Source organism: Bolinopsis microptera, chromosome 12 (genome assembly GCF_026151205.1).
Source record: "Bolinopsis microptera isolate Bmic1 chromosome 12, MBARI_Bmic_1.0, whole genome shotgun sequence".
Lineage (NCBI taxonomy): Eukaryota > Metazoa > Ctenophora > Tentaculata > Lobata > Bolinopsidae > Bolinopsis > Bolinopsis microptera.
In genome coordinates this window covers 15,013,298-15,026,728 of record NC_087083.1, presented here as the reverse complement: position 1 = coordinate 15,026,728, position 13,431 = coordinate 15,013,298, and the positions used below count along the sequence as shown (strand labels likewise).

At 37.3% G+C, this 13,431-nt stretch overlaps 2 protein-coding genes across 3 annotated transcripts in view; both read left to right on the top strand.

Annotated features, from left to right (window-relative positions):
• The first annotated feature begins 929 nt into the window (after positions 1-929).
• On the top strand, positions 930-4,820 carry LOC134824062 (growth/differentiation factor 6-B-like). The gene is given in 6 exon segments (XM_063835755.1): positions 930-1,015; positions 1,625-1,746; positions 3,514-3,603; positions 3,827-3,990; positions 4,180-4,464; positions 4,467-4,820. Coding segments are annotated over 6 exon segments (1,101 nt in total).
• Positions 4,821-9,334: 4,514 nt separating this feature from the next.
• The window catches only part of LOC134824605 (septin-2-like), a 99,557-nt gene continuing 95,460 nt past the window's right edge, over positions 9,335-13,431 (top strand). The window contains exon 1 of one of the 2 annotated variants that reach the window (XM_063836530.1): positions 9,335-9,366. The gene's annotated coding sequence lies outside the window, so the exon portion shown is untranslated. The remainder of the gene's footprint in view (positions 9,367-13,431) is intronic. The other variant, XM_063836529.1, reaches the window with a different exon arrangement.

Here is a 13,431-nt window from a genome sequence, read left to right as displayed (position 1 = left end):
GCATGTGACTGCAATAACTGATATAATTCCAACCCTTCAAAATTGATTTAGATCGGTTCAGTTTGTTAAGTAGTGGACATTTTTAGATACTGTAAAGCTGTAACATGTTAATGTTATGTTACATGTTATGTTAGGGTTTTTTTCCATTTATATAAATTTGGTTAGGGTTACAAAAATGTAGCTTTGTTAGTTTAAATTTCAAATCGAACAGTTGGATCAAAATCGAAGGTAAACCTTTGACATAATCCCATTTTTCACCACTTTTCAGCATTTTTTTTCAGTTTTTTTTTCAGTTTTCTGCATTTTTTTCCAATTTCCTGTTTTAACTGCAGTTACAATCACTCCGTCAGTACACAACGTTTCAATAATTAAATTTAAGTAGTATTAGTAATACGGTACTCATCCATTCAGATGTTGGCAAATAAAACAGATAATTATTAATCACAGTGTAGCTGATTTTCGATTAAAGATCAGCTGGACTCTATCACAGCTTGTATTAGGTACAGAGTGGGGCACTGCATACGCGTGTTGTTTAAATCACAACCCCCCTCTCCATCGCATTAATAAAACTCTAGCTACCAAGGAAATAGGACACATAAATCATTACAGAGTCTATATTTCAATTACTTTGAGCTCACCACGTGACACGTCCCTGAGCTGAATAGAGCAATCTGATTGGTTCACAATAGCGAGGGAAATTGCCTATGTCCGTGTACAAGTTACCATGGTAACATGTTTCCAGGGCATCAAATCAGTTTGACATCTGTTGAGTTTGACATGAGTTTTTGTTATTCCAGGATCCAGTGTTGCAGTTTAATTCAGATAATTCAACGTTGATAAAGCACGCGACAACTTACTGCACACACAGCACGTGCTCGTTACCAAGGTAACAGATATTACAGCTCACTTAACACGTGACAAGAAAGAAGATGACGTCACTTCAGGGATCGAGCAGGACTTTGCTCTGCAGCTTCGTTATCTTCCTCAGTAGCTTCACACATCTCGACTGTGGAGGGTAATCATTACTTTCTTTTTTCACGCTCAGAAGTTTGATTATCAAGGAATTATTGTTAGTTCCTCTCTAGTTCGCAGTTTTTGAGACAATGCATGATTTCCACAAAAACATGTGTAGTTAAGGGGTTGACGAGAATTCACGAAAGAAACTTCCTCCTGATATAATAGTTATACCAAGGCATATTCGGGATAGATATAGCATTTCAAACTGATCGTTATACATATGATGCAATTTCATTTTGTTCTATATCCAAATCAAAAGCGAGCTTAGTCAAACTCAACTATCAACAAACAAAATGTTGATCAAAAAGTTATAACTGTTCGGCCGATTTGGGGGCTATTTTCTGAAAACCGGATAGAAATCGTAAATGTTGGCCAAAAAAAACCCGCTAATCGTTATACGGTTCAACTAACGCTCAGTAACGCTGAAGCTCTGAAGTAAGAGTTAAAACTAAAATTTCATATCATTATTTTACCTGTTTTAAACTCACCATTCAATTACGACGACACGTGACTACCCTAGTGATAACACGTGACTATCCCGTTATAACACGTGGCTACCCTAGTGATAACACGTGACTACCCTAGTGATAACACGTGACTATCCCAGTGATAACGAGGTATCAGCCCCGGATTATCTGATAGAGCTCTACAACAAGTTCAACAGAGGAGTCGGAGAAGTGGAGGAGGAGGAAGAGAACGCTAACAAGATATTCACATTTTACAGATCAGGTACAGTAGGGGTTAAGGATTAAGGAAGGGAGGAGGGGGAGGAGGATGAGGAGGGTGAGAAGGGGGAGGAGGGTGAGGAGGGGGAGGAGGAGGAAGAGAACGCTAACAAGATATTCAAATTTTACAGATCAGGTACAGTATGGGGTAAAGGAAGGGATGAGGGAGGATGTGGAGGAGGGGGGAGGATGGGGAGGATGGGGAGGAGGGGGAGGAGAACGCTAACAAGATATTCAAATTTTACAGATCAGGTACAGTAGGGGTTAAGGATTAAGGAAGGGAGGAGGGGGAGGAGGATGAGGAGGGTGAGAAGGGGGAGGATGGGGAGGAGAACACTAACAAGATATTCACATTTTACTAAACATTTGTTAAACAAAATTTTATCAATCACCTCGTTGAGTCTCTGCAAAGTGAATTGTATCTATTTTGTATGAAAAGGTATTTTGAAGATCGGGATATCCATCCTTGCCAAGATTAAAATAATTGAAAAACCGCGCCGATAACAAACATGTTCTCGCACTTGTATACTATAATATACTAAAAGTAAAACAGGTTAGGTGTATACTACAACTTGTCAATTGTTTGATTGTGCGGTCCAATTTGTTTAAGTGAGGAGGAAATCACTAATTTCTGTCAATTGCCAATAAATTAGACCAGTGATTATAATTGTGAATATAATGAATTATCGCGATGTTATTAAGGTAGATGAAAGGCGCAACATCCGTCACGTGTACAGAATCATATGTAATAAACACGCGTGTAAAAAAGTTAATTGGGATGCATAACTTATAGTAACTAAGTAAAACAGTATGGAGGATAAATACAGAGCCCGTATCTACTATCTTATTGACCTAAATGTTGCCGTCTAAAATTATTTCGAGACTTGACCAGTGTTCGACACATGAAACTTATTGTGGTTATTATAAACATTATGGTTATAAGCAGGGTTGATACATGATAAGGCTATGGTAGCGACATATATGTGAAGCACATGAATATTGTATGTTACTGAAATAATGCATCGTTAACCATGGTAAGCACAATAACCAGGGCAATGGAGATGTAATTTCCGAATTAAAAAGTTTCGCCCTTGCAATCCAAGAGATATCTTATCAACAATCGATCGCTCTACGGGAGCGTAAGGATTTGTATTTATAGTCGAGCATGACTCTTATTATTTTATACCACCAATTTGCTGTCCCACATCCAAATCAATCAACTCGTTACATTTGAAAGTTCATGTGTTGGTGTCAAGCAAGTTTATAAATCATTACTTAAGTGTAAAGTAATTCAAGAAAATATGAATAACCATGGTTACAATATGAATAACCATGGTTACAATAACCATGGTTACAATAACCATGGTAACCATGGTTACAGAGGGATGCAGCTCCTATTGCTGGAGAAGCCTTAAAACTGAACTCTCAGCAGATTTTAATTAAGAAGCCTTATAAGGTTAGGTGCGGTTTATTGGTTGTGGGAACCATTGGAGACTTCTATTGTAGTTCATGTAATTACCTGAACAAGGACCATAGTTACTCGGGGAAATTCATTTACTTACTGAAACAAAAAATAACACTTATTTGATTAGTAAATAATGCAAGTTTGATTATTTAAAAGAAAATGTATCTGACTTCTACAATAACACACATTGAATTAGTAGAGAAAACTTATTTGATTTCTAAAAAACACTATTCACTTAGTAAAAAAATCTATTCAATTACTGAAAAGAACTTATATTTATATACTAAAAACACTTTACATCTTCAGGTGTGACAGAATTGGAAGGTTTCTATTTACCACAAAAAGCGAAATTGGATTTTAATATATCAGCTTTTAACAGAGAGGATAGAATCTTAGGTGAGAGAATTAAAAATAAGGAATATATAGTACAAAACTTATAATTGCAGTTGGTTAGAAGATCACGAGAAGGGATTTAAGATGAATGCAATTATTATTGATGATGCTAAAGAGATTGCGAAGAGATTAAGATTAAACCACAATTTTCGTCGTATCGACGTGCTAGCTAAGAATCCTATCGAAAAAGTGAAACTCCAGTTGATTAAACACTCACACATTTCAGCTTCAAATCTGAGAGTATTTGTGGGCGATATAAGTGAGAGTATACCTTTAACAAAAGAGGGCTCCGTTACAGCCGTAACATTGAAAACGACCTGTAAAACGAGAATATACGACCGCTCAGATGTTTTACTGGTGAAAGGAAGGGTTTGGAGACATACTAAACAGGCATGGAAATGTTACAATTTGCTGAGAATTTGTTTTCTTATAGTTTGAATGAAACGTCCAGATTGAAAATGAATCTTACCATGTGTTTCCAAAGAAATTGTTGCGTCCATAATTCAATTATATCCGTTCTCGCAATTTCCGCCCAAATAAAGTCCAAAAAGACGATTCTAACCAACACATGTACCTCAGCTGAAGAAGTCAGACACTGGACAGTGGATAAAGATCAAAGTAAGCTCCATAGAACGCACCCTAAATAACCTCACCCCCTACCGACACTTCTACCACTTCGTGGTGCGCTGCTCCATCACCACCCAGCTCAGTCATGGTTACCTGGACAAATACGGGGGCAGAACCCCTATCTTCAGCATCTCCAGGAGCAAGGAGCCAACCCTGGTGGTGTACACAGTGAATAACTCATCTAAGCCCTTTAGAGAGTACATGAGGAGTAACCAAGAGGGGAGACAGGCCGCTCTCCCGGGGAGGGAGACCAGGGAGTGCGAGCTAGCAGGGGCTTCCAACATAGGTGTGTCCTCATGGATCTGTATTTAAACTTCACTAAACTAGGCTGGGGCAGTAAGATAATCCACCCGCTAGAGCTAAAGATAAATCAGTGCGCGGGGCAGTGTCCCTACCCTATGTCCCATGCCATCGACCACTCAACCAGTGCTCTCTTCAGAGGGGCCTGGTACAAGAAATTCCCGGACTCGGTAGCGAGGCCCTGCTGTGTACCTTCCACTTACAAGCCTGCTACTCTAATGTTGAGTGGTGATCACGTGACTGTGCTTAAAAAGTTTGATGATTTGATTGTCAGTAAATGTAAGTGTTTGTAGTAGGAGTTCTGAGGAACGTTTGGTGTTATACTGTGGAACAATTTGTTTAAATTACCGCAGTTGATGTGTTTTTATGGTCAAAGATTGAAGACTTCTTGGGCTTAACTAAACTGTGTAAACATTTTAAGCAGTTTTGCAGGTTACAGAGAAATTGGCTATAGTTTTATTGTTCAGCTGAAAGTGAAACAGAGTTGTTTTAGTTTTACTTCATTACTTACCGGTAGTGTTACTTATTTTAGTGCTTACTGTTATTTTGTGGTTTTCATGTTACCTCTTAAAATATAGCTTATTTTGATGACAATACTGAATCTGCAATCAATTGAATTTTTTGTAATTTATCTTATGAACCGCAATTTTTACTTCCAGTACCTCAATTTGGTTTCATACCATCATCTTTTAACTGAATAATTGGTTTCTGGGAAAAATCTCCATCCAATCTGTCAAAATTGCGTTCAGAAATTTTCATATTTGAAAATGGGACAGAAATTGGAAAATACGAAATTTAATTTCGTTTTGTTAAGCTTTCTGCATGCAGTGAGCTTCTTCCAACTGAAATAAAACTTCCAGCACCTCAATCGTGTCATATTCCAATTATAGTTGACTGACTAATTAAATTGTTTGCAGGTGAGAAATTCAGTAAAAACTGTAAAATTTCGGTTCTGGAAATTTCATCTTCAAAATTTGCAAATGGGACAATATTGAATATGATTTTTAAATTTAAATTTTCTTCAAGATTTGGACTTCCAGTAATTTTGGGGTTACTTTGCAATCTTTTGCTTTTTACCTAATTTGCACGTTAGTAGAAGCTCTTACGGGCATTTTCTGCTCGATACGCTAGGGACTTCAGAAACACTGCTCCTTTCTAAACGTATTTTTTCCGTTTACCCTTTTTATTTGTAAAAAGGCAATATTGAAAAATTACTAATGGACTTTTTTGCAGAAAAACGTGGATTTTGGTGAGCGAGGTAGGTACTTGGTTTTATATATGTCGTAATCCGTTAGTTACCATGTCAACTAGGGCTCTTACTAATTCGCTCGCCCAAAAATAATCACGTGACTTACTAATAACTTTTACAAGACGAACATGTTACAAAAAACCGGAAGTCTCTAACTCTTTTACTTTCAAAGTTAGGCTCCATCCAGTAATATATATTATGGCTAGCTAGGTGAATAGAATCATTAATCATAATCCAGCGCACTACCTAGTCATATCATTATCACATGATCGAGACAGATTTTCGCCGATATCTCGCTAGGGGAGTATTTATTTAACTTTATTAGGGAGTGCACGATAAAAATAAACTTGCTCGGATTTTCAAAATTTTTGTATTATTGTTTTCTAGAGACTGTGAGAATTTTCACAGTACCAAATTTTTCATACCTTTTTGGAATGATCAGTGAGTTTTGCCTAAATGCCATATTTGATGGTGCGCGGCTTTAGCCAGCAAAATTAGGTGTAAAAGTCGCGTAATTTGACGAAATTCGTTGATTTTTGTCGTATTATTTTGTCATATCTTCGCTTCCTGATCATGAATCATGCTGAAAATTTGTCAGAACCTTCCAATCATACTTACCTACCGAACCTAATTTAGTTGGGAGAGATTGGTCTTGATGAAGAGGTCTAAAAATGACAAAATAGGTATAAATTCGTTGATAACTCGAATTCTGACCATCGAAATTGCTCAAACTAAATTAGGTTCAGTAGAACATAAGTGTTTACGTAAGCTGACCAAATTTCAACAAAATTGTTATATGGGAAGTATTATAACTTTTCGATTGTTTCCAAAATAATGTGCTGGCCGAAATAAGAGCTAAAAAACCATTCAATGGTCAGCGCGCGCGTCTTACTGTTGATGGCGCACCGCCTAACTTTATGTCATGTGGGGTGATTCGTTGTACTTTGTACTTGTACTTGTAGGTTTATAAGTATAACCTACCAAAACGCGCGCCGAGTTAATTGGACTCGACGACGGTCGTGGAACAAATATTTTACGAGTATCACCCGGGCCGTTAAGTGATTCGGAATCAGCTTTCGAAAATACATTGAACCAAGTATATTTCAACCATGTCAGGGGTTCTTTTAGAACAATCTCGAAGATCGATCGTAAAATTTGATTTAGCAGTAGAACGCTTGGAAAGTAATGACGGTGACCTATTAACTTTTGGTAGTCCGAAAATATGGTATTTTTTTCAAAACAATGCTTACTGGGCCGCGCTCAGCCTGTCATTCCGCCTAATCTCTATTCTATGTTAATGAACATAATAGCCTGGGGTCCCCATGCAGGTAAAACAATGCATAATTCACCAGCTAGAGAAAGAAACCCTGGTTACCCTAACATTATCCACACTATCTGGCCTTGTAAACCAAAGAGCCGGGATTCTCATCTCAGCTACTGTTTAAAAAGCTAGAACCATGTTTGTGATTCATTAGTCTGCGCGCCTGGTGAACTGCTAAATCTACCTTTACAGGTCTACCTTTAGTAGTCCATAGTACAACTCTCTCGCATGAGCTGCTGAATAGCACAGGTTAGCACGTCCCACGGGTTGAGATCATCGAGCATAATAAATCAAGAGGTTTGCATATAATGAACATATAATGCCATACAGACTAGTATTAAAGAGCAGCTCTCACTGGCTCTCAGTAACAATAACATAAAACCTGGGCTTGTTGAGCCATTAGTCCCTTTTCCTCCACATGACAACCACGTAATACAAGGTTAGAAAGAGGGAGCATGCTCTCTTTGTAGCCACAATACTTATACACGCCAACGGTTCTCCTTCGTTTGTGACACTGCTTACAATTTTAAAGCTATCCAAAGTTAGATCAGATAACCACCTCCGGAGTAGTCCACTATCAAGTCGTGATAGTTGCCGAGGTAACAAGTCCCAGACGTGTTACCATAGTTAGTAGTTACCCAGACTGGGATCAAGATGGTTATCTTCCTCACAGCCCTCTTCTTCGCTGGAGCTGCTGCTACTGATGATGATGGTACGTACACAGTAGTTACTAGTTAGAATATCGTATTCAACAGTTACTGGTTAGAATATCGTATTCAACAGTTACTAATTAGAATATCGTATTCAACAGTTACTAGTTAGAATATCGTTTTCAACAGTTACTAGTTAGAATATCGTATTCAACAGTTACTAGTTAGAATATCGTATTCAACAGTTACTAGTTAGAATATCGTATTCAACAGTTACTAGTTAGAATATCGTATTCAACAGTTACTTATAGTTAGAATATCGTATTCAACAGTTACTAGTTAGAATATTGTATTCAACAGTTACTAGTTAGAATATCGTATTCAACAGTTACTAGTTAGAATATCGTATTCAACAGTTACTAGTTAGAATATCGTATTCAACAGTTACTGGTTAGAATATCGTATTCAACAGTTACTAGTTAGAATATCGTATTCAACAGTTACTTATAGTTAGAATATCGTATTCAACAGTTACTAGTTAGAATATTGTATTCAACAGTTACTAGTTAGAATATCGTATTCAACAGTTACTAATTAGAATATCGTATTCAACAGTTACTGGTTAGAATATCGTATTCAACAGTTACTAATTAGAATATCGTATTCAACACTTACTAGTTAGCATATCGTGGGGGCGCAGCGGGTCCAGGGGACAGCAATAAACTGGGACTGAAAAGAATCAAGTACTCACGTAAATTTTGTAACTTCACAACAGCAATCTGCATTCTCCAATCAGAATTTACGATTTACTCAGGCCTCATCGTCTTAAGAGTTTGACATTTCCCAGTGGTACTACTGCTCTTTAATTTTTCGCTGGAAATTAAGCACTAAGCAAATGCCAAAATGTCTTACTAGTCCCTACCGAATCGCGATTTTTCCCATTATTTGCGACAAATTTTATGTATAGTTTAATATACCGCGAAATGTAATTCGCGGTATCGCGATTTTTGGCCAAAATAATCGCGAAATCCTTTTGTCCCTGGTGCCTGCAGTCACGTCAGGCACGGATTTTTAGCTAGGTACGGCTTTTTGAAAGAAGTGCCTGACATGCCTCGGGAGTTGTCACGTATCCTTGGCACGCCCTCTAAACACACTACGTGCCTTTGGTCATGACTGTCGTGCCTGTTGGGATTACATCTGACTGCACTATGACAACAGTCATGGTGACAACAGTCATAGTATGATAGTATGGTCGGGCCCTTAAATTTTGAGAATAAACTATCGGCGACATTCTTACAATTCCTTTACAATTTTGATAGAACACCGTTTCTTTATAAATTCATGATATTCATTAATCGTAAAGATGAGTAAGTGGGGCGTTGTTTAAGAGTCGCATGACGTAATGTTGATAGGTGAAAATTCTGTTTTTCCTCCACTAGCGAGATCAACAAATGAAACAAGCAGTTAATCACACAAAAATATTTTCGATGGTCTACATCTTCATCAGTTCTCAAATTATTTGTTATATAGTATTATTTGTTATATATAACTATATATAGTTTTTTATAGTGTTGAAAGTATTAAAACTTTCAACACTACTATATAACAAATAATTTGAGAACTGATGAAGATGTAGACCATCGAAAATATTTTTGTGTGATTAACTGCTTGTTTCATTTGTTGAGCTCGCTAGTGGAGGAAAACAGAATTTTCACCTATAATCATTAATCGTTGCTCAGTAGTTATGAGTTAAACATAAAATTAACAGGTTGGCTACCAGTCGTACCTCTGGTGTTTATAGAGTGGGATCTTGAGTCGACACCTTTCGAAGTTAGAACTGATAGCGTGCTGGGGAATGACGAAACGGTGAGAGTGGTCTTCTTCTCTGCTGGTGGAGATTATGCAGGAGCAGTCTACATCTTCTTCAGATGTACTCTACAATACTGGCTCAACTGGTGCAGCAACTCCAACACTAACTTCCCTGTTAATCCCCCCTCTGCTACTGACAAGGTGTGGCGTATCACTCTAACCAGAACTGCAGGTGATTTTAACCTTAGACACCACCCTAGACTAGTGATACACTGTAACGAGGTGGAGGTTCTCAACATACTGCTCTCTGAATCAACGTGCAGTAATAACGCTTGGAGCACTATCTGGAACAGAGACGTGACAAAGATAAGGTTTGCTTCCGCCGACAGTCACAGAGCATCTGATTACTACCGACAACAACCAGGTGACTAATAACAACAAGCACTGGTTTAACAAAGTAACAATTTAAACTTTAATTTATAAATAAACTAACTTGCTGTTTCTCTCGTAAGCTCGTGATTACGTGTTTTTGTGCCTGCATGAGCAAAAAAAAACACGTAATCACGAGTGTGTTATTTAACATAATATAACACATATATAGGATATGGGATATAGGATAGTTAGCATATTGTTACTTATAACTTAATAAAGTGGTCATAATTTTATCAATTACTGTTCTCCGAATGAGATAGAATCACATTCTTTCACTGAAGGCAGAGTTATAATCATATTGGCGATAGCGGATTGCAAAATAGCTAACTATAATTTAGAAATATTGCATATTTTGTAGTAGACATCATGGAGACAAGCCATTTTCAGCTACTAAAGGTTAAAACAATTATCAATTGAAAACTGATGTTTTTACAAAATATCTTGAACATAAGCAGTAAGGTATTTTACCAAACAAACTCAAAACTGTTTTGGTTCAATATTTATTTTGCAGAGTTTACACAGTATGTGCATTGTGCCTTCATAGTTTGTTGATTAGGCGAATTTTTAGCGTTAACCCTGATGACTGATAACAATTTGAATTAGTATTGGGCTTAGAATTAAGAAGGAAAATTCGTGGTACGAAAAGACATGAACCACAAAAGTCTGAGTGGCAATAATTTCCTCGAAAAACCGTGGTTGTGTGGATATTTCATTTTTTACATATTGTTTTAAATCTAATGTTATTGCAACACATCTGAAGTGTACTTAATTTCTTATATAATAAAGATTTTCTTATCTTCCACTACGATTTTCCAGTTGTAACGTTATAATTCCAGAGCCGTGTGGAGAAGGAACATATCGGAATGATGCTATGACAAGCTGTGAGACATGTGACGCTGGATTGACACCAAACTCTGACAAAACAGCCTGTGGTAAGATAACTTTAAAGCTTTTATTTAATATTATTGGTATGTTTTAAATTTAAATTTATCTGTGCTATAGAATGAAAACCGAGGATATTGGTACTCGCAATAACTTCTTAATAAGGTAGTTCAAACGAATTGCTGCTTAAAGATTTCCTAATTCTTCAGAGCCATGTCCAGCTGGAAGCTACAAGAACATTGAAATGAACACATGTGAAGAATGTCCTGATAACACGATCAGTTCAGAAGGAGCAGCCTTGTGTACAACTTGTGAACTTGGCCAGGAACGAAACTCAGGGAGAACTAAATGTGGTAAGAATTGTTAACCGAGCCGAGATGATTATATCTATATATAGATGGGCAAAGATATAATAAGGCTTCAGACGGGACAAGGATAAGGCGCCAGATAGGGCTTGGAATAAAGAAGGCAAATTTGTGGTACGAAAAGACAAGAACCGTAAAAGTCTGGGTGGTAATATAAATAATTCTATCAAAATACTGTGGTTGTGAGGATGTTTAATTTTTTACATATTGTTTTAAATCTAATGTTATTGTAACACATCTGAAGTGTACTTAAGTTCTTATATAATAACGATTTTCTTATTTTCCACTACGATTTTCCAGTTGTAACGTTATAATTCCAGAGCCGTGTGGAGAAGGAACATATCGGAATGATGCTATGACAAGCTGTGAGACATGTGACGCTGGATTGACACCAAACTCTGACAAAACAGCCTGTGGTAAGATAACTTTAAAGCTTATATTTAATATTATTGTTATGTTTAAAATTTGAATTAAAGGTGCTATAGAATGAAAACCGAAGATATTGGTACTCGCAATAACTTCTTAATAAGGAAGTTCAAACGAATTGCTGCTTAAAGATTTCCTAATTCTTCAGAGCCATGTCCAGCTGGAAGCTACAAGAACATTGAAATGAACACATGTGAAGAATGTCCTGATAACACGATCAGTTCAGAAGGAGCAGCCTTGTGTACAACTTGTGAACTTGGCCAGGAACGAAACTCAGGGAAAACAAAATGTGGTAAGGATTGTTAACAAGAACCGAGCTGAGATGATTATATCTATACATAGATGGGCATAGATAGGATAAAGGTTGAGAAGGGATAAGGATAAGGCGCCAGATAGGACTTAGAATCAAAAAGGCAAATTTGTGGTACGAAACGACAAAAACCGTAAGTCAGGGTGGTAATCATTCTAATTCTATCAAAAAACTGTGGTTGTGTGGATATTTAATTTTTCACATATTGTTTTATACGCTAATCTAACTGCGTATAATGCGATTACACAGTTCAAAACACCAGACAGTGTTATTTTCAAGATTTCACATAAACTGTCATTGGTGAGCAACGATTTGCCAGTTGTAAGTGTAAAGTTTTAATTCCAGAGCCGTGTGGGGAAGGAACATATCGGAATGATGCTATGACAAGCTGTGAGACATGTGACGCTGGATGGAAACCAAACACTAACAAAACTGCCTGTGGTAAGATAACTTTACATTTTATATTATTGTTATGTTTTAAATTTGAATAAACTTTACTGGGCCGCGCTCAGCCTGTCATTCCGCCTAATCTCTATGACTATTTTATGTTTATGAACATGATAGCCTGAGGTCCCCAGGTAAAATAAACTATGCTACAGAATGGTAAACTGTATACAGTATTTGAGACTTGGACCACCGAGCAAACGATAGTATAGTTATGTTAGAGGTTGCTTGAAAAGTTGAAAGGGTTCGGGTTGGGACAGGAAAATTAAATCGCGGAAAAGAACATAAGAAACCGTCAAAATAACCCTTATAATTGTATCACACAACCCAATTAATCAGTTTAACTTGATTTAATTAATATGACATTATATCGTCATCGACAGTGAGCTGTACGGGACTGAAGGCTGAGTGGACAACTGCGATCAGAACAACAACAAGGTTCCCAGTAGTCCCAGGAACCGTGGTGGAAGTGACATGCTCGGACTCTGGAGTTCTCAATAAAGGGAGCAGCGAGGTGACCTGCACCTCAGGAACGGAATTTATTTTCGATTTTAATGAACCAGAGTGTATAAATACAGGTATTGTAGAAGCAAATATGCTAAATGACCATAGCATCACTACAAAAGGATAACTAAACTCTTCATACAACCAGGACAGTATCATCAGAACCGACGAAAGGGGGTAAAATAATGTCGTAAGGGAAAGAGTTGGTTATATGACTATAGAAAACTAATTTAATTTAATCTTACAGTTGATGGGCTATGACCAATAGCTCAGATGATACTGCAATCTAACTTAGATATCTAAATAAGAAAATGTATGTTTGAGTTTTCCGGGTGGAAAAGTATGACAGCAGAAACCCAGTACCCATGCATTCTACATTATACAGAAAGCCCGTGGTCGCAGGGAGGAAGCTTGGTTGACGATGCAATGTCAACCCATCGAGATCGTTGCTCTGCGAAGCAGAGCAACGATCGACGATGGGTTGACATTGACTAATATTAATAGTACTATAA